We start from the raw sequence: 26,424 nt of genomic DNA, 5'->3' as shown, positions 1-26,424 counted from the left end.
AAGCAAAATCTGACCCCTACTGAGAAGCAAACATCTATCGAGTGATGCTGTGTTACCATGGAACATAACTGTCTGCATTCTTCCAATTTACATGAGGCTTTCGTAGTAGAGTTGCAAGCTTGAATAATGTACAATATAGTGGAAAGTTTGATTACAGCCACTCATGACCTTAGCTGATAGTGTAATCAGTATAGTATAGTTTGTCAGAGCAAATTGACAAGCACATCGGCATTATAGAGATAGATGCCACTTGTGCTTTTATCATTATATGAACTCTAAGAGGACATGGCTAATAAAATTGACATTTTCTGTATGTAAACCAAACTCTTAAAAAAATCAGAAATTTCATTGGGTTAACTTAAAGCAAATGTGCTGACATTTTGCTTACTGAACTTGTGGCATAAAATGTTCTTGAAGCAGAGAGGAATGGAAGGAAACAGAAAAAATAAAGTTAATAACATTTCAGTTGTCATAATTCCATTTATGACACAGATTAAAGGAAAACGTCTAAGAATAAGTTCAGTGCAGGTGTGAGTTTTCTTTCCTGCAGAGGTATTTAAGTGTCTCAAAAAAGTATCAGTCAGATTGAGAACACAAGGTACAGGTTAAAAGGCCACAACACAATAGGGAAGAAACCTCCTTTATCCCTTGTCGATTTGAGTTAATTAGTTAATAGCATATTTTTCCTACAGTTTTTTTTCTGATAGATTTTGAAATATATGTATAAAGGTGTATATATACATGTGTAAAGGTGTGTATATATATATATATGTATGAGAGGGCCATTCTGCAAACATTTTAGAATATTATTTTGCATTTATATCTTATTCTGCAAACATTTTAGAATATTATTTTGCATTTATATCTTCAAGAACATGAAAAATTGAAGTTACCTGAGACTGATGCATTTGTATCAGACACTTTATTTTTCTTTCCCATTAGAAGTTTGCTGTGTTGGTGTTTTTTTCCTAGCTTGGTGTAAACTTCAAGAAGCAGAAGTGTTGAGTATATACTCCTCATTGATCTAAAGGTAAAAGTTGTATGCTGATCAAATGATGTAATAGTTTCCAGTAGTCACTAAGTAAAACATTACTGTAAATCTTTAAAATTCCTTGATTTGGCTCATATTTAAGGATTTTAAAGGTTTGGACAAACAATTCTTTGCACAAATAAGATGAATAAGAAGTGACAAAGAAGGGAAGTTCCAGAGAACTGGGTAAAGCAACGTTCAAATGAATTAAAGGAAGATTGAGGTAAGCATAAGGATGCTGGCTTGACATTAATCTTGGGTAAAAAAATTGACTGGCTGGAATGGAATTGCATTAGTAAATTATATAGTCATATAATTTTCCCCTTCTCCTCTGCTCTGGTGAGGCCACATCTGGAATACTGTGTCCAGTTCTTGGCCCTTTAGTTCAAGGACAGGGAACTGCTTAGAAGAATCCAGTGCAGAGCCTTGAAGATGATTAAGGGAGTGGAACATGAGCGAGCTGGGTCTCCTCAGCTTGGAGATGAGAATGAGGGGCACCCTCATTAATGTTATAAATACATAAAGGGAGAGGATGGTGCCAGGTTCTTCTCAGTGATTCCCAATTATAGGATAACAGATATAACAGATATAACAGATATAAGCTTGAGCATAGGAGGTTCTGCATAAAAAAACACGAGAAATTTTTTTACTGTGAGGGTGACAGAGCACTGGAACCCAGCAGGTTGTGAAGTCTCCTTCTCTGGAGATATTCGAAACACACTTGGATGCTTTCCTATGTGACATCCTGTAGGTGACCCTGCTCTGGTGGGGGGGAGGGACTTGATGATCTTTCAGGGTCCCTTCCAATCCTTAACTTTGAGATTCTCTGATAATATCATCAATAATAGTTGATACAAATTCATTGAAAGACATGAGATTTTTAATGATATTACTTTAACTATATATTTAGTTTAAATTATTAAAAAAATACATTTTGTTGCCACAAAACTCATTGTTGATTATATGGTATTGAATTTTATTTTGCAGTGGTTAAGGAAAAAGCTATATGCTTAGGATTCTGTTTCGTAACTACCATTGTTGTTAATTCAGCATAGTTTATCTCCCATTTCTACTGTTTGTTATGGATGTTATTTTCCAAAATCACAACAAAAGGAAGGGCAAGATTAAGGGTAGCTGAAGATAAAGGAGAGAAAGCTAAAACTTCACTGCTTTTCAAAGAGCTGTAGATGGATCACAGAATCAGGCAATCACTTTTGTACAATCTGTTCATATGTCATCTTCATCAAAGCTGAAAGAAGAGAGTATCTTGACATCCTGTCAAACATGAGGTATGCTCCTAACTAATCTACCATTAGAAGTTGTATCAAGTGACAAAAAACCCCAAACCCTCTTTAATTGATAATAAATATGTTGAGAAATACACAGTTAAACATTGAAAATTCAAAGACAGTTGAAAAGAAAATAAGTGATTATGGAGGAGTAAGACTGCTAAATGAAGCAGCAGGTGAATTAAGAGAGGCACTGGCTGATACCACATGGTGGAAAACAGATAAGAGAAGCTCTCCCTAGAAAAGACTAAATGAAAGAGAGCAGTTACCAATTAACCAAGATAATTACTGCCAGAAGTACCCCCTTGTCATTTTGAAAGGGATTTTGTCCATCAGTACTCTGATAATAACTCCTGATAATGGTAGTGATCTTCAAATTTGAAAATGCTAAGTATTAATTCAGGGGGCAAAGAATTTTTTCATTTAATATGGAGCTACTTTTTATCAAGTGAATTATTACATTGGGTAATTCTATGTTAAAGTTCACGGCAGCTCCAATTTTTCTGTTTCTGTGACTATTGTTATGAGTGATAGCAGCTGAATACGTTTTATCCACACACAGAAACCTGCTATTTAAGACTAAAATTTTATATTAGAATTAACTGTATTTAGCATAATTAAGTATTATAATGTATTATAATACATATGTATTATAATGTATGTATTATAATTATGTATTATAATGTATGTGAATATATGTTTAAGAACTAGGATTAGTAGGGTTATATACTGGAGGAAAGTATTTTACCTTGTTTACTTTTTGCATTTGATTTTACTCATCTAAAATCTCTGTTATGCTGAAGTCAGTGACACAGATTTGATGTAGGGAAAATTTCTAGCTTTATTAATGTTGAGTGAAATTTTTATAGAACAACTGTGGAGTAAAAGTGCATGGTTTTTGATTGAAAGTTTAAAAAAGAGACTATGAAATTTGACTTACATATACAGTGTTTAAGAAGTTTACTTTAGACAGGACATATTAGAAAAGATGACTGCAGGTAACAATGTTTTTTAGGACATATTAGAAAGATGACTGCAGGTAACAATGTTTGTTTTTTTTTTTTTTCTCCATGACTTGTGGTTCATTTTGCCCTAATGTTAGCCTCATCAGTGAGGCATTCTGAAGCAATAACTTGGTAATGAGTGTATAAGCCTTTTTTTGTATAATTTGTCATATATGCACCGTGAATGTCAGTTATCAGAGATGTGAGGTGTATTCTAAATTATTTTTAAGCCTTGCTTGTTAATACTTTAAAAAATAATTTTTTTTTTATTACAGCATACATGCATATTGTAGTTGTACTCTGCACTGCACAGTATTCTGTTTCAAAACTTCATTACTATGTGAATTCAGTATACTGTTGCCCGTGATAAAAATTCAGGGTCAAGCAGAAAATAACCATTTTTACAGTACTCTAAAATCACTTGCCTCTATCACAAAATACTGTGTATCTGTAGCCTTTCTTAATACTAGGAACATGTCTTATCTCTGATACAGGAAATGGAAAGCAATTCCAAATAACTTTCATATGGTCTGATGTTTACATGCTGTCCTTGTTCATACATCTGTTGAAGTAGTTGGATTTTGTTTTCTGTGGATAGGCTCCTGAGGGTCCCAGTGACAACTCTTAACATTGATCCTCTCTGCTTTAACCACATGGGCACCAAATAAAGGATATTTATTTGCTTTGAGTTTATGTTTGTTTGTAAACTGTATTTTATGTTTTATGCAGAAGGGTGTGGCATAGAGACTTAGGTTGGAACGGGTTGTTTCAGTGGGAAAAGATATTCACAGTTTCTAGGTAAAGCTTTAGTTTACATAAAGTCAGAAAAATTTAACTTTTGAGCTGTATGGATCATGAATCCAAACCCAGATATACTAGATTTTTTTTTTCTTAAGGAAACTAAAATATCTGTGGTTGATATGTCTGCAGACCACTTTCTTGGCTGCTTGTGCATATTTAGAACATGTTACTATGCACAGTAAGGGAATGTGTTGGAAAATCTGTCTTTGATGTTGTGCTACTTTATGGTATCCACCACTAAGTTGTGGTCGATACCAGTATCCAACATGCTTTGAATTGTTCACTTATTCCTATTCTCCTTTTTCAATTTACTCTGGACATAGGACTTCTGCTGCCAAGTCAAAATCCAACTCTGAGAAATCATGCCTTGGTGTGTACCCATTTCTTGGCACATAGTTCTGCAAGGGTATATTGAGGATAAGTGGATAGAAGGAGAAGGGGTAGACTTCTGTAGTCATTTGCAGGAGATATGGCCCATTCAGACAGGAGCTGTGGAAAATGGAACCTGTCTGTATTGTGGATGGCTTTATATTTGATCCTGAGGAGTTATTTGAGATGTGTCTCAAACATCCAGAACAGGAGGGCTCGTTAAGGGTGTGGTGTAGTCATGACTCTATTTTCTTGCCTTAAGTGCCTGTTACAGGCTTGGAGGAGTAACGGGTGACCTGATGGTCTTGGGGACTGGGAAGCCCTGGGAAAGTCCAGGCTGGACTTCTGAGTCAGCAGCAGTCGGGAACTGGAGGCAGGAACACACAGATAAGGGCTGGCACGGATCAGGACCACAGGCAGACGAACGGACAGAATCCTCCCAGGATGCCGAAGGAAACAGGGAACAGGTGAAGAAAGGGAAGCAGGAAAGGAAGGAAGGGCAGGAAGGCCGAAGTTGGAAACTGGCTTGACCCTTGTGATCCCTCAGATTTATACTGAGTATGACGTGTATGGGATGGAATACTCTGTTTGGTCAATTCTGGCATATATCTTGTCTCTTCCTCCCCAAAGGAGGGATGCAGGTGGGACCTCTTTATTCCTTCTGGAGGGTAAAATGTTCCTCAGAGCTGAGCAGTGTCCTTGGCTCTGCACACCAGTCTCCAGCAGTAACTATAAACACCAAGTGTTATCAGTCCTAGAAGCAGACACTGTCTGAGAAACTTGCTGTTAATTTCAGCAAGTGCAGCTACTTACAAGAGACTTAGCTGAAAGCAAAAGTGCAAGACAGAAAATCACCTTTATCCTGGGCCAAACCAGGACAGCTACCTCGGCTCTTTGTATTGGAACTTCAGTCATTTTGCATTAGCAATTGTTATGCTACGAGAGAACAAGATTCAGAAAAGCAGTTTTCATTTAAAGAAGCTAGAATTACTCTGTAGTCCATGGAGAGAAAGGAGGATCTTCTGGAGTCAAAGGCACTTAAAGTAAGATACCTTCTACAGTTAACAAAAAAAAAGGCAATGGTCCCTCCACAGTTTGTGGAGGAAATTAATGGAAAATTAATTTGAGCCACCTCATTTTAAAATTTGTTTTTATGAATCTCATTTTTAAACAGCTACGTTTATGTATTTTCTCCAAAATAAAGCAAGGCTGAACATCTTTCCAGTTCTTTCATGGTTTCTCTGTTCCATGAGTGTAGCAGACATTTCTTCCTCCAGTTCCTCTAACAGTAAACTTTGCAATGGAGTTATTTTCCTTTGGGAAATATATTTTTTTTTTCTGTTTATAAAAGAATATAATGTTTTGTCCATATTCTCATTGCACAGTGGATTTTCTTTAGTTCTTCCCGCAGGAATGGTGCTCAGTAATTCTCTCCAGTCCTATCACTTAGCAACATGCCAGCTATCTGCTCTCCTTACATGACTAGTGGAGCTCAGCAATCAGTTCTACACCTGGATATGAGGTTTTATCTACTTTTATGTATTTTCATCATTAATTTTTGGCAAGTTGCTCATTATTAGTCTGAGGGAATGCTTGCATAAACCTGCCAATGCAATCTGAGTTAAGCCATGTGCACCCTCAATGCGGCTCAAATTCTCAAATTCTGTCCTTTTTATGGGCAAACTCCGAGGCATTTTTCATAGCAGTGGAAAGGAGCGCTGGAAGTGGTCCTGAAAAAAGTATGAATATGAGTTATTCATTAATAGGAGTGAAAATAGGTGGATGTTTTCCTTTAGGTAGATGTTTTTTCTTTTACTCATGGTAAATTCTGCCATCATTCAACAACAAATGTGGGGTTTTTTTCCTCAACAATACTAAAGGAAGAGATGGTTGCTACTCTTTCAGGGGGTGTAACTGGATAATTTAGGTCATATTTCTGAGCTCTACCAACTTCAAACATCAAAGTGAATTTGTTCTGATATTTGGCCAGCTTACTTAGTCATCCCTCTAGACAAAACGTTTATCTAAATTTTTGGGGCTTCAGTGTGGCTAGAATGTACCCCACTCAGATGTCTTTTGCTGACTTTGATGCAGTTGAATAAAGCAAACATAAATACCCTTTTGAATACATCTTGTTATGACCAGTGCGTTTGAAACTAAGTTAAAACTATTAGATTTGACTGAAGCGGGGCATGAACTTCAGCTGTATTACATCAGGGTACAAGACAAGTGTTTTAGTTGAGCTTTTTTTGAAAGGAAAATCTTATCAGGAAACCTATCTAAGCCAAAATCAGTTAGAGCATTTGTTACTAATTTAGTGGGGTGTGTTTTCATGTGGTTATATATTAGCGTTGAAAAATGAGCTCTTTCCTGCTCTACATAATTAGAGGTGCTGTTTGTTAATCCAAATATTATGCAGTAGAACTGTCCTTAAACTTCTGCTCAGACAGTGAGGAAATTTTTCTAGATTTAAATCAAAGAAAGTTACAAGGTTAATTATCACATTCCAGACACTGAAGCTGAACTGCCACTTGCTGTCTCTTTCTTCTGCTCTCCTACTGCCCCAGTGGGAATCTTAGTCTAAATTAAAAAAAAAAGACCATTACATATCTTGTCTTATCCTCCTACATAGACTCAGCTGTCAGGAAAAAAACAAGTCCAAGCTATTCACATGGAAGGCTGCAGTATAAATGCATTTATTTTTGCACATTGATGGTGGGTTGTGTAAAACTTTTTTGTTTCATGGAAAAAATGGCTTTCTTCTAAGAACTAGAGTTGAATTGAACTTTGAGTGTGCCTCCAAAGCCTTTTTGAAGGCAAGAGGTTATTCCCCGTTTTATTACAGGTGGCCTTAGCTGTCTTGCTTTTCTATCAGGGTTCCTAGGTAGTGAGATTAGGTCAAAAATGTGTTTTTCTTAAAAACTGGCAAGTTTGCCACACAGCTGTTCTTTCAATAGATAATTGGTGCTAAACATATTGGGAGGAGTTTCTTTAATCTGTTTGCTAGCTATTCTATCATTTATTTTAAGGAAAAGAACAACAGTGTGGGAAATGAATTAGAAGTTGCTTTGATGCAATTAAGGGAAAAGTTGTATTTCACACATGTGTAAAGCACTTTTGCCAATCCTGCCAATTTTGAACTGTTTTTTCATGACATTTTTCAAAGGCCAAGAGACTACAATTGCACAGTTAAATAATGTATTTTGAAATAAATTAATGTTAGAAAGCCATATAGCTTTAGATACATTTAGAAGTAAAGTGGGAGGACAGCATAAAATGTTACGATTAATAATAAAGTTCCAATCCTGTAGTTACATGCTTGCATGTATAATGTTGGTGTTTACTTTAATGGACACAAATCCATAGCCTGTGGTGAGGCATACTTATATAATCAAAATAGTCCTGTGATGAAATAATTCTTACACACTGAAACTATGTTTTGCTGCTCATCTTATTTTCCACATAGGATGTACCAGTTTGGGGGATGAACATTTGCTTGTTTTTGTTTCTGCTTAAGTTCTAACTCCTAGGTTTAGCTGGCAGAATGTGCTTCCTGAGTTTATTGTGTTATTACAGAAGGTGTACGTATAAAGAAAACTGCTACTGATTCTGTGCTGGTGGGCTTTGTGCTGGTGATTTAGCAGGGTATTTCAGCTTGAAGTTTTCATAATTTGCTAGTTCAAGAGAAGAGAGCTAGAAGATGCCATTCAAAGTGTGCAGAATAATAGGTGTCATTGACTGTTGTCTGCAGCACAGAGAATTTGATGACCTAAAAGTGTGTTCTTTTGATGACCACCTGAAGAGTTGCCTCTGAATACACTATAGTGTTGTTTCAGGCAGTTCCTTTTTTTGTTTTCTTTCTTTTTGTATAGATGGAGGATCCCAGGCCAGGGATACGTTAAGCTCTTCGCTTCTTCATTATTAGTAAAAATCCATCTACTGTGTTAATGAGCAGGATGATATTTTTCATATATTGGCACTTATCTTGCTCCCATAAAATGAAATTGACATCACTGAAAATAACCACACCTGTGTATCAACAACTGTTATCATAGAAGTTGACTATCAGATGAGGTAGAATGCAGATCAAGTTTGTAAAGGTTGTTTGCCAAGTATTGTCTAGGAACAAGCATTATTGTGTTCTGTGAAGGAACACAAGTCTACTTAGGCTGAAATTTACTCTTGTGGAACTTTGCATGAACAATGAATTTTTATTTTCCCTACATGACTCTTTTTAAAAAGTTGTGGTGGTTCTGTCTTGTTTTGGTTCTTTACACTAGTAAATTCAGTAAAACATAATGAACTCCAATCACTTTGCTGCATTCTCTTCAAGTTTTATGTAAACTCTTTTAGACTACGTTTTACAAAACCTGCATTTTGTAATGATTTTGCTTTGTTTTGAAATTATTATGCCTCTTTTACAATAAAATATAGAAGAAATTAAGGAAAACTTGTAACTCAAAGACAAGGTATTCAGGCTAGCAATTCATATGTTTTGTGACATTAGCACTTTGACTTGAGAAGCCTGTTTTATTTCCAAATGTACTGGCACATGTCCTCAAGATTTTACTTAGAATAGAGAAATTCTATCAAGTGTCTCAAAATAGAAAAGTAATTTAATGGCCTGAAATTAGTGTTGTAGTTAAATTTGAGCTTCTAATTACCCTGCCATCCATTTTCTTTGATTGCTATGTTTAGAATTTGTTTCCACAGTGTATTCTTTTAGTTTAACCATTCCAAGTCCTGCTGTTACTTCCAGACATTGTGTTACCAGCCACAATGTTTTTGTAAACACTTAAAACACTTAAAATTATATGCTAGCTCAGCCTCAATGAGGAGTTCTTGAAAGTTTCTCAGGTGATTCAGTATGAGGCAGAAATGCCAAAATTACAAGTGTGATTAGGTGGGCTTGGAATTTAGCTTACAACTTTTCTGTTTTGACCAGCTCGCTGATTTATTTGGTGTTGATACTTTTATTGTTGAAGGTATTGGAATAGAATTTGCTGGTATGGCTTTGTGTTCGTCTATACAAGTGGAAAAATATCTATATTATCTCCTAATTCAATTTGGTTTTATTAACATTTCTAAGACATGTTTATCAGTGTTTGCAGTTTTCCATTGTTATAATAAAATATAAATGAGATGAGCCTGATTTAGGAGATGAGATTTACTGTGTACTTTCTGGAAAAAAATTAATTGTGGATTTTGTTCTATATTTCTAAAACTGCACTCATCACCTGGTATCTAACATGCTGGAAATGTGTGGGTTTTTGGTTTTTTTTTTTCTTTCTTCCTTTTTTTTCCCCTATTTTTTTCCCATATGACTGGTCATATGTAGTGGTCTTTTAGGATGAAATCCTGCCTTTACTGAGTCAGTGCAACATTCCTACTATATTCAAAAACCTTGATTTTACCCTCTTAGCTTCACTATACATAAATTTTTACTGAAGTAGGATCTAACGGGTCTCTCTTTATTACCTGGCCATCCATAGATCCCATTGGACTAAAATAAAATTAGAATTATGCAGGATGAGGCTCATGTTAGTTTTTCAGTCTTTTTCTGTAGGTTCACTGCTTATTTTAATATATAAAGCTTGCAACTTCACTGTTGAAAATTTATTTCTTTGTTGAAAAAATTTTTTGGTCATCATTGCACAGTACCATATATTTGCAGATATAAACCAAGCTCTCCACATGTTTATCTCCATTTACTAATGTTTGGCTGTATGTTTTTTTTTTTAATACATTGTGGCCAGTTCAGCTACAGCTTCCCAGTGAAACTATGTCTTCAATATTCATTGACTGTCAGAGATTCTGAGACATGTCTCTGCATTTCTTAGCATATCCACTATGCTTAAGTTGAGCATCTGTTTTGTAGGGGTAAGTAGAGGATTCATTGTAACTTACTGGCTTCTTGCATTTTTTGTGATTTGTAACAGATTTCCCTCAGGTAAGATGCTAACTTTATAAGCACACTTTTAAATCTGGATTTTATAATGTAGAACTTACTATAATGTAGAACTGGGAAGAATCATATGCATTTTGGAATATGTTTTTAGCTTCCCTTCAAATTTTTTTTTTTCTCTGCCCCATAATATTTTATAGCTCTACCAAATAACAAGCATTTGTTCAGATGCAGAACTGCCTTCAATCTTTATTTGTAGATAGGCTATGAAGAGCAGGTCAAGTTCTTCAGGTATTTAAATAATTGTCTTCCAGGTATTCTTCCTATCAGCCATATTAATAAATCTGGCTTCTGAAAAATGCCAAACTCCTTAAGAAACCAACCAAACAAAAAACCAGCACCTCCCTTCCCCCCAAAAAAAAGAAAAAAAACCAACCCAAAAACCAACAAAGAAGCAGATAGAGAAAAATATATTAATCAAGTTAAAATCCTGTTAGCTGTAATCCAACTGCAGTCCTGATGGAACACCAGAGACAACAGGAGTTTTTCTTTTCTGTTACTGTGGATTTAAACAAGGAAGTTCCAATAATGGTAGGCAGCAGTGTAAAACACTGATATGTTTTGATTTATAAAACTCATTTCTTCATATGAAGAGCTGCATGTTTAGACTTAATGGAATATGAATCTGCTTCCTTTAGTTAGATCACACCCATTTAAAGTAGAACTAACCAAGTATTTTTCATGCTTAAATTTAACAGGCATAACTTGTTTTAAATTCTTAGTCCAGACAAATCAGAAATTTCTTGTGGAGCTAGGTGATATTGATCTATCAGAGTTTTAATTTGGCTTTCAGTGTATTAACTATCATGCACCCTTGGATAATGTGTTCAGGTGCCTAAGGTTCTGAACTCACTAAATATTTTTCAGAAATGAAAAAAATTGGTTGGTGTGTAGTGGCATAGATAAAAGCCGGGGGAAGAGACAGTAATACCCTGTTTTCTTATTGAATGTCCTAAAGAGAAAAAATGAAAAAAGTAGAGATCTCTTTCCTTTTAAATTGACCGTATTCATACTATGTCACTGTATACCTGAAATGATAGTTACTTTATTGCAAAATATTTTCATTATCAATGTAGAGTCATAGAATGATTTGGGTTGGAAGGGGCCTTTAAAAGTCATCTAATCTAATCCCTCTGCAATGAGCAGGGACTTCCTCAACTAGATGAGATTGTTTAGAGCCCCATCCAATATGACCTTGAATGATTCCAGGGATGGGGCATCTACCACCTGTTCATGTTTAACCACTCTTATTGTAAAAAATTTCTTCCTAATATCTAGTCTATATCTAGCCTCATTCAGCTTAAAATCATTACTGCTTGTCCTATGTCAACAGGCCCTGTTAAAAATTTTTTCCCCATCTTTCTTCTAAGCTCCCTTTAGCTACTGACAGGCTGCAATAAGGTCTCCCTGGAGCCTTCTCTGCTCCAGGCTGAACAACCCCAACTCTCTCAGCCTGTCTTCATGAGAGAGGTGCCCCATCCCTGTCATCAGTTTTGATGACAGTGGGCTCACTCCAGCAGGTCCATATCTGTCTTGTGCTGAGGGCTCCAAAACTGGATGCAGTATTTCTGGTGGGGTCTCACCAGGGCAGAGGGCAGAGTCACCTCCCTTGACCTGCTTCTCACACTTCTTTTGATTCAGTTTAGGGTACAGTTGGCTTTCTGAGCTTCAAGTACACATTGTTATCTGGCTCATGCCCAGCTTTTAATCTATTGGTACCCCCAAGTTCTTTTCCTCAGGGCTCCTCTCATTCCCTTTGTCCCCCAGGCTGTATTGATACTGAGGATCATGGCCCTGACCCATGTGGAGGACATTATTAAACATCACAAAGTTCATATGGGCCCACTTCTTGAGCTTGTCCAGATCTGTCTGAATGGCAAACTGTGCTGATGGCACACTTGATCCCACTGTCTATATCACTGAAGAAGATACTAAATTGTACTGGTCCCAGTGTGAAGTCCTGAGGGACACCAGTTGTCAGCAAAGTGGTGGACATCATTTTCACTAGTTAGTAAACAAAAATAAAATAATGCTGCAGGAGACTCCTTGATAATAATCCACTATCACTTTGTTTTGTGGAGGTAAATCATGGCTTTTGAGACATGAAGTCTCAAAAGAGGATTCTGAATTTAAACAGTACATGCATTTGGTTCTTACAGAGTATTTGAGTTGACTGCCATATTAACCTGCAACCTGTGTTGTGCATGGAAATCATACTACTTCATGACAAACTCTAAAAAGTGCAGTAGAGTTGTTAATGATAGTTCTGTTGTGGAAATAATATAGAAGAAACAAAAAAAAAATACACCTTCTCATGCAACCTTCAGTAGTTCTTTAATCTCTCTGTTTTAGTTTCCAGAGGCACAGGCTGCCATAGTCATGACTTGTGTTGAGTAGTAGTTTCACATTCATCAGGTGGCACAATTAAATTTCGAGAGATAGCTGGGTGCATCCAGATAAAGGATGGATCATACTGAAATGTCTTTCAGCTGTACTGTCTTCTCAGATTGAAGTCAGGTTGAGCTTCACTTGAAAGTTGAGTATTTTTCTGTCTAGTGAATTGCTGCTTTGTTGTCATCATGGTGGGCATATGCCACAGTTTAAAAACTGTGGTCATCATTTGCAGTATCTGAGGCATTCTTATGAGGGTCAGATAATTGTGGCCTGAGGCACTTAATCCCAACCTATGCTCTCACATACCCATCGCAGTGCTGTGAGAATGCTGCAGTGTTTAAAAGTGCTCCCGTGTGGGAATGACATGGTTATTCTTTCTGGTGATGGAGTGTTTGATAAGGATCACTCCCTGACATGGATATCTTTGCCTGCATTCCATAAAGCTTTAGTCACCTGTCAGAACCTGTGTGCACAATGGTTGTTGAGTGAGATGGTCTGCACAGGGAAGCAGGGTCCTAATCACTGTTTTGTTACTGTGTAAACTATTTTGAGAATTGCCTGAAAAAAAAAAAAAAAAAAAAAGTTTGCTCCCAGAAAAAGGGATTTTCAGGACTTTATGAGTTAAATTGATATTATCACTTATGTGGTCTTTTCTGCTTTAAAGATTTGCTTTGCTGATGTCTTAGTTTCTGTATGTGGCTGCATGCCATGTGTGCAAGGTAAACAAAGGGACTTGCTTCCACGGAAAAAAATGTGTTCTATATGAACTAGGATATGTGATGGAGACTTCTTAAAACCACAAAAAATATTCTGTTAGATCTTATAGATTTAGAAACCGAGTTGTATTTTCATTCTCTAAAGTGAATGAATAGGGGAAAGGGTGAAATAAAATTGTAGTAAGTGCCCTGTTTTCTGATCTCATATGCATTAAACCTCTGCTTGAGGAAGATCTAGTTCTTTTAAAAAATTAACTAGCTTGCAACAAATTATTCCATAAGAAAGATTGGCAGAAGAGACCTATGAGATTGTGATGTGGTTTTGCTTGTGTAAGTGTGAACAGAATGTGTCTTTTAAAACCAGGTATAAAGACTTTGATTATGGATTAGTTTACTGTGGAGTAATTTATATAATAGTCCCAATAATTCCCAAAAATTGTGTCCATTTCAAAATAATTAAAATTTCTGATGCTGTTTTTCATATTTAAAATAATTTTGCATAGAGGACTTGCTCCCAAGTGCTATATTGATGAAATGTAAATAGATTCTTTATTCTTTAAGTGCTAAACTTTTGTTCTGTGCAAATTTGATTTCTGCTGAAAATGGAAATACTTCAAATTTAATGGAAGCTGAACCCCATAGGATTGAAGTAGGTGAGAATAAGACTAGTTGACTAAAGTTTCACCAGTGGTGGACAGTTATGTTTTTCTTGGCTGTTTTATAAAAAGAAAAACAAATTGGCAGTCACATTGCCTGATCTTCATTTTAGAATATGGCGTAACACCTGTGAGTGTTTTCAGTCCCTGTGGTGTTAGGGACTCCAAGAAAATATGCTACCAACTCAAAAGAAAGCTCTCTGGAACTTCATGCTCATTTATTGCCCTTTATTTTTTTCAAAGTTTTCTTCAACTTCCTAGCAAGCTAATAAGAAGGAATTTAGTATTTTTGGAATTGCGTTTGTATTTTTTTGTATGAGAATAAACCTGGGAGGGTGATGTTCATTATTGCCCCAGGGAACTTGTCTGAATATACAAGAGTGGGTATGTTGCAAGCCTTTTTTAAGAGGGATTAGTAATTTTGAAGTTACTGCTGGATATTCAACAACACCCTAAAAATATCTTTAATGGAGATAATCTGATTATCTAATCATGGTTGCTATGTAATAATGGAGAAATTTGATTGTTTTTAAAACTTGAGTCACCATTAGTTTGCAGTTTTCAAGTGCTTGACATCTTACTTTTAAAAAGCATATAGGCTTTTCAAAAACTACAAGGGTTGTGTGTGCCTACATTATCATACAGTAATTATATTCTCTTGTCCTGGATATTCCATATCTCAGGAAGCTGCGTTAGGTCACTTCCTCATCTATTAACTAAACAGTAGGTACTTAGAAATGTTTTCCCCTCTCTGTTTTCTCTGCAAGTGTTAAGTAGAACTTCTGTACATGCAGCCATGTAATGATTTAATTGCTATATGTTTCAGTGACCTGCAACACTCCAAGACTGCACCTCTCTTCTAGAAACTTAGGCCTGTCACTGATAGAATTTTTGTCTGGTGTTATTGTGCATTATATTGGTAGAATTCTGTGCCAAAGAGAAACTTTTTTAACAGGTCTACTTTAAAAGTTTTTTTTATTAAGCTACTTTGATGATAACTTGTAGGCTTGTTACTTTAGGTATTGACTGGGAGTACTGGAATATTTGTTTTACATCTATAGTTTATGAAGAGGTGAGCATCTCCTTTGTTCATGGTTATAAAATAGGAAGAAAGATTCTAAAATGAAGGATTTTTAAAGGAAAAGGCAGTGTCAGTTACTTCTCTTTATGCAATTTCTGCTTCTGAAGAATACAGTACAGTGGGAACTAAAATACAGTGCAAAGTGAGAGACCATCTGGGAGTTCATTAGTGACTCAGTCTAAAAGGTGTCCTTTACCTGTGTTGTGCAAGTGGGTTTAAGGTAGATGTCACAGAAGAGCAACTGTGTAGAGAAGACCATAAGTCCTCAGGTGTCACTGATAATGAACTGGGAGCTTAAGCCCAGGTGTGCCCACTAATTAGGGCCTGCCCCAGCAGGAAGTGGGCGGGGCTGAAGGGCTAGGTAAAAGGCATGCTCCCAGAAGCAGATGAAGACGCCTGAGGAGAGGAACAGCAGGAAAGAGCTCCCGGAGAAGAACTGAGTCCCCGAAAGAAAGAAGGCTCGCCGTAACATTTGGTGGAGAATGCGGGCAACAACAGCAGCCGTGAACACTGAGGTAATATAAGAAGCTTTACACGACCACGTTGGTTGCGGGAAGCTCTACAAAGCCTGGCTTAAATGCGAAAGGCGATAAAAAGAGCTTCGAAATACGCAACCACGTCGGATGGAGACACCACAGTGGTGCGGGACGCTCTAAGAAAAGAGCTCCAAAAACGCAACCACGGGAACAAGCTCCACAAGGCCTAGCTTAAATGCGGAAGGCGGCGTGTAGAAGCTCAAAATAGAAGCCCAGCACGGCAAGATACAACAGCCCGGTATGGCGAGCCAGGCGGGAGAGAAGAATGAGGCTCGAAAGGCACAGCAAGTTGGCGCGTGGAACTCAAGCCCGAGGAATGCTGAAGCTGAAGCGGAGCTCTGAGTGCGCATCAAGTCAGTGCGGCCCCTGAAACGGAGTCTCCCAGGGACACGCGATAACGCGGTCCTGAAACGGAGCCTCCCAGGGACACACAACGCGGTCCTGAAACGGAGCCCCCAGGGACACGCGATAGTGCGGTCCTGAAAACGGGGCCCTAGGGACACGCGATAAGACTGGTGCGCCGAATGCTCGGAGAAGTCTCTGCATGGCCAGGCATTCCGAGGTGGCGAGTACCAGCGAAAGCTGAGCTGGTGCTCATGAGACCTCATCTCCTGCTGATAATAAAGACCAAAGCAAAAAGGCCGGTAAGAGCCTGAACTTTCCCTCCATAAAGGCTAAGAAAAAATATATATTTATTGAAAATAATTAAATGTCTATCCGGTGCCCCCTCGATGCTCTTAGCTGAGTGTCCCGCGGGGCCCGAGGCGTTTACTTTGAGAAATATGTTTGTTGAAAAATGATGAAAATAATTAAATGTTTATCCGGTGCCCCCTCGATGCTCTTAGCTGAGTGCCCTGTGGGGCCCAAAGCATTTACTTTAAATGAATTATGTCCGAATGAAATGTTTTAAAAATATGAATTGTAATTATGTCCGAATGAAATGTTTTAAAAATATGAATTGTAAATTATTGTAAATGCTGAAAAATAATGAAAAATAATGAAAATGTCAAGGCCTATTGAAAAAATGCAGTTTATTTTTTTTTTTTTTCAACAAACAATAAAAAGGGGGGAAATGTAGAGAAGACCATAAGTCCTCAGGTGTCACTGATAATGAACTGGGAGCTTAAGCCCAGGTGTGCCCACTAATTAGGGCCTGCCCCAGCAGGAAGTGGGCGGGGCTGAAGGGCTAGGTAAAAGGCATGCTCCCAGAAGCAGATGAAGACGCCTGAGGAGAGGAACAGCAGGAAAGAGCTCCCGGAGAAGAACTGAGTCCCCGAAAGAAAGAAGGCTCGCCGTAACACAACTGTGTTTGCCTTCTTCAGCAAAATTGAGGAGGCTAACTTGCCTGTATTCCAAATTTCAGGAATTCTGAATTTATCCATTGCACTAGTCCATCCAGTAAGGAATCTCATCAGTGTGTTAAATTCATCCCAGTGTATGTTTCTTGCCAAAGTTCAGAAATGCATATTGGACAGGAAAGATGAGTAGATCTTTGAGGGGCCCTCTGAGGCTGAGAACTTGACAGTTGTTGCTTTTCTTCTCAACAAAATGAAGCTGTATAGTGCAAACAATTTACTGGTTAGAGTGGTCAGATGCAAGTGATGTAGGGTACTATGTAGTGTTGTATTTGTCACGTAGCTTTATCACCCATGGCTGCTGAAAAGTGGCTGTGGTATGGAACTCCACTTTGTATAGAACATGAAGGAGGAAGAACATGAGGGTCTGATGGGTCATAAGGGTCTGAGCAAGCTGGATGTGGGCACAGTTACATGGCACGTTACCCTCCTCTATGTCATGTTGGTTTTCACTATTTGGAATTTCTCATTTGTCCTTCACATAGTTAGCTGTGCTTTTTTTCCTTATTTTGTTACTTGGCTCTGAATTATGCAGTGTAAAATGAGTTCTCCAATTTATTTGGAAACATTACATTTAAAAATCTGAAACAAAAGCTATCAGCACATTTTGTTTGAAATGTTTCATATTTATAGTTCCCTAAATTCTGTTTTCTTTATCTTCCCAGTCACATGGGAGCTTGCAGGGAACACACGCATCTCTAATGCCAGTGTTGTAGTTTAAAAATAGTTTTCCTCCACCAAATGCTAACAGCTGGTTGGCTTTCCTTCCCGGCTGAAGATGCGTTGTATAGTATTTTCGGTTTTCTACTGTTGCCAGATGTTAACAGATCAAGCTCTGCAAGTTGTACTTTGTAAATACTGTTGTAATACTAATTACACTTTAACTGCATTTCTGTGAGGCTTTTCACAATCCAGTCAAGCACCTATTACCCATTTTGCAGACAAATAAATAGAAGGAGAAAGTGGTTTAGAGAGGTGATTTGTGTTCATTTAAATGACAATTAAGCTAATCAGTGCTGCTGTGAGCCAAGTGTTATTCAGGCAGCATGAAGATGTAGTGGCATTCATGAGAACAGGTCCTGTAGGTTGTGTTCCCCCAAGATAAACCCCTAACCTTTGTTCCTTTTTTTCAGTTGAAATGATTCAGTGTAAATACCACAGAAAATTTCTTGTCAAATAGAAATTACAGCAATTTCATATTGTAATCACTGTCATCTTCACTTTTCACCAGCAATGGAAAAACATTCTATTTCAAGAAAAAAGGCACTAATAGTATTTTTCAAAATACTAATTGTATTGCTATGAGTTGACAACATTATATACAGTGAGAAATTCTTTCTGAACTGAGTAGATCATGGAATACCACTTTCCCCATCTTCAAGTATTCAGCAAAACTGTCTTCTTATCTTGCAAGAAGTGAATCTGCCATTTTTTTGTATTTTGAAAAGTCTCTGATAATGCCTGTTAGTTAAAGTGGTTTTGCTTTCATATACATAATGTTTACATTTTGCAGTAAAACCTGAAGCAACTAATGCAACTAGGAAGAGATGGTGGTTGTGTTCATATAGAAATATATATTGCATTCTTAATTGCACTAAATAAATGTGTTGGTTTTGATTAATTACTGTAGGCTTGCTGATCATGTAAGGGTTAGTGTTTTGTGTGGTACAAACCTGGAAGTTAGTTTGTTCTCACATATTAGGTGATATCATAGAATCATAGAATTGGCTGGGTTGGAAGGGACCTCAGAGATCATCAAGTCCAACCCTTGATCCACTACCACTGCAGTTACCAGACCATGGCACTGAGTGCCACATCCAGTCTCTTTTTAAATATCTCCAGGGACGGAGAATCCACCACTTCCCTGGGCAGCCCATTCCAATGTCTGATCACCCTCTCAGTAAAGAAATTCTTTCTAATGTCCAACCTAAACCTCCCCCGGCACAACTTGAGACCGTGCCCTCTTGTCTTGCTGAGCGTTGCCTGGGAAAAGAGACCAACCCCCCCTGGCTACACCCTCCTTTCAGGGAGTTGTAGAGAGTGATGAGGTCTCCTCTGAGCCTCCTCTTCTCCAGACTGGACACCCCCCGCTCCCTCAGCCTCTCCTCATAGGATCTGTGCTGGAGTCCCTTCACCAGCCCAGTTGTCCTCCTTTGGACCTGCTCCAGGACCTCGATATCCTTCCTAAACTGAGGGGCCCAGAACTGGACACAGTACTCGAGGTGTGGCCTCACCAGGGCTGAGTACAGGGGCAGAATCCCTTCCCTGGACCTGCTGGCCACGCTGTTCCTGATACAGGCCAGAATGCCATTGGCCTTCTTGGCTACTTGGGCACACTGCTGGCTCATGTTCAGCTTCCTGTCAATCCAGACTCCAAGGTCCCTCTCTGTCTGGCTGCTCTCAGCCACTCTGTGCCCAGCCTGTAGCACTGCATGGGGATGGGGATCATCCCAGTATATTAAGAATGAGCTTTAAACAGAATTCTTTCCACACTGATTGCACTAGATAGATAAATTGTGTTGCCCTATGGACTTGAAATTGCCTGGGTATGCCAAAGAATAATCTAGAAGATAACTTTTTTAATACTCTGTGGTTGGTGTTTATGGAAAACAGAATTCCTCAGGATCTTCTAAAAGAAAGCAGGAGTGTACCAAAGGTAATTTCACCACTGAGTGTTCATGGATGTTAAATTTTACTTAATATACTTTGTAATTTTTGCAGGTAATAGCTCTAGCAGATGCAGCAGAAGAAAACCAAGCCAAGATGTTCCAGGCATTCACAAAGTTGAAATGTGCCACCCATCTGATGATTATGCTGATTAGTCTGTGGCAGAAGCTCAGCACTGATCAAGTTGCTATTCTAGAAGCTACTTTTTTGCCATTAGCAGAAGATACACAAGAGCTGGTAAGAATCTGTAAGAACTGCTCATTGACAGAGTTTTAAGTGCTTAAATGTATATATTTCCCTGTATATTTTGTTGAAGACTGAATGTGGAAGTGATTTAATAGCCTTATTAAGTAGGTGTTTGCGAGTGAAATTGATTTCACAGAAAAGTGGAAAAGTAGTTGTAGATCATAAAATTCATTAGAAGACAGTGGTGATACTGGTTAACTTCTGTTTAATCCTTCCATATCAAGCCAAGTAAGAATGTCTCATGTAAGTTTAGCTGGTTTTAACTTCTGTTCAGTTGTCAGCACAAACAGCCCCAATTGTTTGAAGACTTCAATATAAATACTATATAATATACGTACGTTTGTAATTACATGCACACATTCCAAGAGAACTATAAAATCTAGACATGTACACACAATAATACAGTGTGTTAAGCATTTGCCATACTTTGTCCTCAGTGTTTCAGCATGGCTTTATGTAATGGATGAAAGTTATAGAAAGAAAATAATGAGAATAGTTAATGTATTTGTATTCTCCAAGCCATGCTCTACATAGTCCTGTGTTTTGTATATATCTTGCAAATTCTGCTTTGATTTAGTGAATGCAACTGCATAAGATTCTGTGCAAAACCTAGAGAATGATCTGTAAAGATAATGCTGTACTCTACCCTTGCCTGAGCTTGCCAGATAAACACTGTTTAGTTTAATCAAGGAATGAGTTGATCTTCAGTTAGTTTCAAGTCCAGCCTTCTTACTGGGTTTTAGAGTAAAGTACTTAAAGGCAGCATGACAGCAGAATAAACAAACTCTGGCATTAGTATTTCTCAACAGTGTCTTTTAGGTATCTGAACTGTAAAGGATAGCACATAACCCCTCACAACTGACTTCTATAGAAAAAAAATTAGGATGATCCAAGTACACATTATTTTTAATGCTTTCACACAGAATCACAGAATGTTAGGGGTTGGAAGGGACACTGGGAGGTCGTCAAGTCCAACCCCCCTGACAGAGCAGGGTCACCTAAACCAGGCCACACAAGAACACGTCCAGGTGGGTTTTAATGTCTCCAGAGGAGACTCCACAACCTCCCTGGGCAGCCTGTGCCAGTGCTGTGTCACTCTTTTTGCAATATATAGTGATTCAAGATTTTGCTACATGCCCAGAGTACTTAGAATGTTTTGTGGCCATTTAGAGAGCTTTTACTGGGTTCCAAGTGTAGCTAGGATCATCTGCAATTTCTGTATTGGGGTGAAAAGTGTTTTGTCATTTTACGTGATACTGACCCATAGCAGGCAAAGCAAAAGGTATTTTGGAGGGGTTTTTTTGGTTTTGTGTCCTCATTAAAACTTTACAAGTCAATCTGCACAACAAAAGAGTATGGATTCCCATGAATGGAATTGAAAGATAGTTCATATGAATCTGATAAAAGCCCAGCCAACCATTTTTTTTGCATTACTCACTTTTATTGTGCCATCCGGAATTGCAATGCTTCGACACATTTTGTTAAAACATGGTGAAATCTGTTGTGTGTGCTATAATACAGGATATCACTTCAGTATATCTCTCAGTGTGGTTTTGAAATAGTAGTTACCAATATCCCATGTTAAAGCTTTAAGACCTCACATAAATATTGTAAGGAAGTACATCCTGCAGAGCAGCCAGGATGAAAAATGTAAACCAACAGTAACTGGAGGTAGAAATGGAAATGAAAATGAAACTTTTACAGAATACTGAAATACATGCCATATTGAAGTTGTTATACCACACAAATCTGAATGTAATTTAAGGATAAGTTTAGGCAGGAAAGGGAGAAGTCTGACATACCAGTCATATTTACAGACAGAAGCTCCTAGATAGCTTGCTTGCTAGGTTTTTTTGCATGCAGTTGAGTGGAACACTAGTGAAAGACTGTTCTCTGTATTATTTTCATTTATCCTTCTAAAAATTCTGCACAGTTTTTTTTTCTATTTTTATTTGGAGGTAACATGTTAGAAGACAGTTTGGATGCAGTTTACATCTCCAGAATATTTTCTGTCTTGTAAGCACTAAACTATGGAAGTGTTTTTTTTAATAAAAGGGAAATGTTGTGAATATACTGTTGCCATAAAAAGAAATGCTTCTCTGTTATTCTCATGCATGTCATCCTATGTAGAACAGATTACATCTTGTTTTCTAGGCCTAGCAGTTACCTCTGTTAGATATTGAACAAATACCAAAGTGGTGTTTTGTGTTCCCACGGTCACCATTTTTTTTCTCAGAATGTTAAATAGTTTCTGTTGCTGTAAATTTTGGTGAAGAACATGTAGATTTTTATGTTCTTATCTACAAAGATACAGTGGAAGTAACACTGCAAACATATATTTTCTGGGAATAACAGATATTTGTCAGTGTGTTTTATTTTCAGCAGTGAATTTACAACCAGCACCTAAATAGTATTGCTTTTATTAAACTGACTAAAAGGGTTGCTCATGTTTAGGATTGGAGATACAAGGATGTTTCCCTTTTTCAGTGATTATTCCATGAGTTCCGTGTAACCTGAGAAGTATAACACCAGACATGAAATGAGTTCTGTCTGATCTCTGATTTTGATCAGTGGGATAAATGAGCTAATCCTTCTACTAATGAAACCATTAAGAAAATTATGTCAAAATTTTGTATGGGTTAGTATTATTCTTGTGGAAGGTAGGTGCAGTTTTGTCCTAATGCTCTTTGTTACTCTGGGACTAAAGTGAAAGCCATATTCAACATATAACAATTTAATATTGTAGTATTTCAGAGCATAGTGTTACGGTTCCATACAAATTCTACTTTAAAATATATACTGATTTTGAGTTGTATGTTTACTACCTGTTGAAATACATTGTAGATAACTATTTTAGAATGCTTTTGGAGACAAAAGAATCCATGATTGCTGTAATAATGTTAATGATGTATCAGGTTTCATTCTGCAGTTCACTTTTTTTCAGAATTGGTGACTTCTGCAAGACTAGCATAGAGTGTGACAACAATTTGAAGTACTATAACGTACTAAACAAGGAACATTTTAAGGAATATTTTTCAATTATTATATTCTCCTGAGCTGAGTTATTAGGATGGAAAAACACATTTGAAAAATGCTGAGTTTGTCATAGAGCAAGTGTTTGCCTTAGGAAATCCTTTTGGGAAAGAAGGGAATTTTTCCAGGCTAATTTAGAGGGTTCAAAGGGTTTATGCTACATGGGATACTTTTGATACAATGGTTGCATGGTGTCTGGATTGACTGATGGTTCATATGTCTGATCATTAAGCTATTAATGCTTTCTTTGTTCAAGATGTTACAGAGGGAAAAAAATGTCTGTCAATACTAGAATTCTAACTTCAGGACTGATGGAGAGCCCTCAGTGGTATAGCCATCAACAGTGATTTTACTGAAGGATAAATATTTTCATAGTTCTCATGATGTTACCAAATAACGACATACAGGTGCTTCATTGCTCAGAATTATATTTTTCTTGATATAGTCACATTTCTGATACTATAGTTAATAGTAATAAAGTGGCATCAAGGAAGTACATTTTAATTTCATTTATGTTTGGAATCATGCCAACTAAGCGTATGTCTGTATTTGATCTTACTTGCTTATTGAAGTTGCATTTGGAAGCAAAAAAATGCCTGAGGATGAAATGTGTATTTTTAAGTGACACTGTGATCTAGTGTAATTAATCTAAGTTAGTAACTGTAAATCTACTGTTTTACAGTGTTGATTAGATAAAATAGAAAAACATTAAGGCAATGATGAAAAGAGATGGTGCCAGAAGAAAATCATGAAGTGCCAAATCGGAGTCGTAGTACTCTTTGTGTAAGATGATCTGGATGGAAATCACCAGAAAAAGAAAAGCTCAGTCACTTGGGAAAGACTAGATAGCCTGCTAGGTTTTATCCGTGATAGCAGATGGGGTTTACTGTACAGTTTTTGAGTAATGCAGAAAATACCCTATTGTGGAAAGAATCCTTTACTGAGTGAAAGTTCTGAAGACTAAAGATAAGGTTATTTCTGTAATTCCAGGAGGCTTAATTCTGTCAAGACTGACAGCAGCAAATTTTGCCATTAATGTTTAGTACTCTTGAAGCTTTGAGCTAATAATTACATCTTTGTCAAGAGTCATTTTTGTGAGCCCTAATTCTTAAAATGTATTGTATAGTGTGACATGAACTAATTCTTGTCATCAGTTAAAGGATAATCCAACCTAGGTCTTGATCAGAGTAACTTACATCTGGAATTAGTTTGTTGTGTCTTGTATTTATAATGCAAACAGTGAAACTTTAAACCATGCTGAAATATCTTATATTTTGTTGTTTGCTGTTGGGAATAAATTATACTATATATAGTATAACTGATATATATAGTGTAAATATAATTTTTATTTTGAAATACTTCTAAATAATTATTTTTTACTGCTAATATTAATATACAATATAAATATACTGTTAATATACAATATAGTGTATTATTAATATACAATATTAATATATTATCAGTATTAATATTATTCATTATTCATAATAATACATTATGAATTACTTCTAAATAATAAATACTTAAAACCCAGAAAACCCAAAACCCATTTTTTATTTCTGTGAACATACAAGTTCATAGCAGATACATTATTTTCTACCTCTTTTTATTTTTTTGAAACTAGATTAATAATACTGTTGAAAATAAATAGAAAACAGTAGTTTTAGAAGGAGAAGCACATAAAATTTATTGGGTTTTTTCTATCTGGAAAAATATATTAAATGATGATTTAAAAAAATCAAAATAATAAACACGTCTTCCTCCTATTTGATTCAATGCGATGTAACCAAATGATTCAAAAAGACTCTTCTGGTACTATCAAGCATCTAAGTCCAGCAGAAGTGGAAAAAAAAATATTAGTGGGTTTTAAACTCTTAATAACCCAAATGAAAGAAATGGGCTTTTATTTTTTCCTGGAAAAAAATATAATTTCTCATTTAAAAAATGGCAGCCTCAGTCTACAATTTAGCTTTGCTTCAGGGCAGTGTAAGATTTTCATTCAAGTGAGGGGAAAATGAGGGTGCAGGAATGAGATGCTCATTCTGCCTTCTGCAGGGAAGGTCTGGTAAGAAGGGGAGAGGTGAAAAAATTGAGTAGTGGTGCCTGGATCCTGACTTATTCTTTTGCTCAAGCATGTATAGGTGATCAAACTGGAGATAAAGCAAAGGAATAACATAGCTCAAGTACCATACTTAGATATTATCTTTGGATATGGATGTTAAACTCTGGTTCAGCACTCGGTCTCCTACCCTGCTTTCAAGAGAACCAGAGTACACCCTAGAGAACTAGAGAAGGTGGAGAGAAGCACACATGGTTGTAAACTCACTAAGTTACTGCAAAATAATGTATAAACATTTCTACTTTAATATTTGATCACTTAAAAGCAGGATTTCAAACTGATTGGTTGCTTGCCAGTTTTACAATGTCTAAAAATGAAAGATCAAATGTTTGTGGTAGGCGATTTGGGAGAAAGAACCAATTTGAAGACGGAGGTGTTGGTCTCACTGCTACTTTAGGCACTATCCCAGTTCCTTTAAATCTTTGTGAATCATTCTCTTCTTGCAGGTTAATTTATTTACTAAGACGACAGTGGGTTATGGCAATTATAGTAATTCGAGGTAATTTACACCACTATCTAGTGATCTTGATCTGTAGCTGGCTTCGTGTAAGCCTTCACTGTGAATTCTGTGAATAGAATAGAAGAGTGCCTACGTTTTGTTGGGCGAAAGAAAGGCTCAGTGTGTTCTTTTTAAACCTTTTGTGTAGTAATGAAAATCCAGAATATATCTTTATCTGATACTTCCGTCTTCAAAGAACAAGGAGAAAAATAAATGCCCAATTTATTTTCAATATTTTTTGCCATGTGCAGTTTTTATTTTAAGAAGGGGAAAAAAGTTTTACATTTTTTTAAGAGGCATGCTTCTGGTGGTTTGTAATAGTACTGGTTTTCAAAAAAGAAAGCTTTCTCTTTTCCTTCCAGGTGGCATTAAATTAGTTTGAACAAAATTTTGCAGGTTTTGGTGCGCTTTATGAATTGCAAAAGATTTAAGGACAGAAACAATCTTTGTATCTTGTATCAATTAAAACTGGCTCTAGTTTTAAGCTCAGAACAAGCATTCAGCCTTGGTATAAACTTATGCTAACAGAGAATTTGATGTGTTGGTTGGTTAGATGTATTTTAAAAACAGATTTGAGAATTAATTCTGTATTTAACTCGAGCTATCATATTTATTCTGCCACTGTTAGAGATACTGAGGTTTATCTTCAGTGGTCTGTGTCTGT

At 36.9% G+C, this 26,424-nt stretch overlaps 1 protein-coding gene across 1 annotated transcript in view; it reads left to right on the top strand.

The window, feature by feature from the left end:
• BBS9 (Bardet-Biedl syndrome 9) overlaps nucleotides 1–26,424 on the top strand; it is a 282,566-nt gene that overhangs the window by 109,716 nt on the left and 146,426 nt on the right. Inside the window, exon 21 of the mRNA XM_071736076.1 lies at nucleotides 19,918–20,100. Coding sequence (XP_071592177.1) covers nucleotides 19,918–20,100 — 183 coding nt within the window. The remainder of the gene's footprint in view (nucleotides 1–19,917; nucleotides 20,101–26,424) is intronic.

This window comes from Heliangelus exortis, chromosome 2 (genome assembly GCF_036169615.1).
Source record: "Heliangelus exortis chromosome 2, bHelExo1.hap1, whole genome shotgun sequence".
NCBI lineage: Eukaryota > Metazoa > Chordata > Aves > Apodiformes > Trochilidae > Heliangelus > Heliangelus exortis.
The sequence above is the reverse complement of the archived record's forward strand: the minus strand, read 5'-3'. Positions and strand labels throughout refer to the sequence as shown.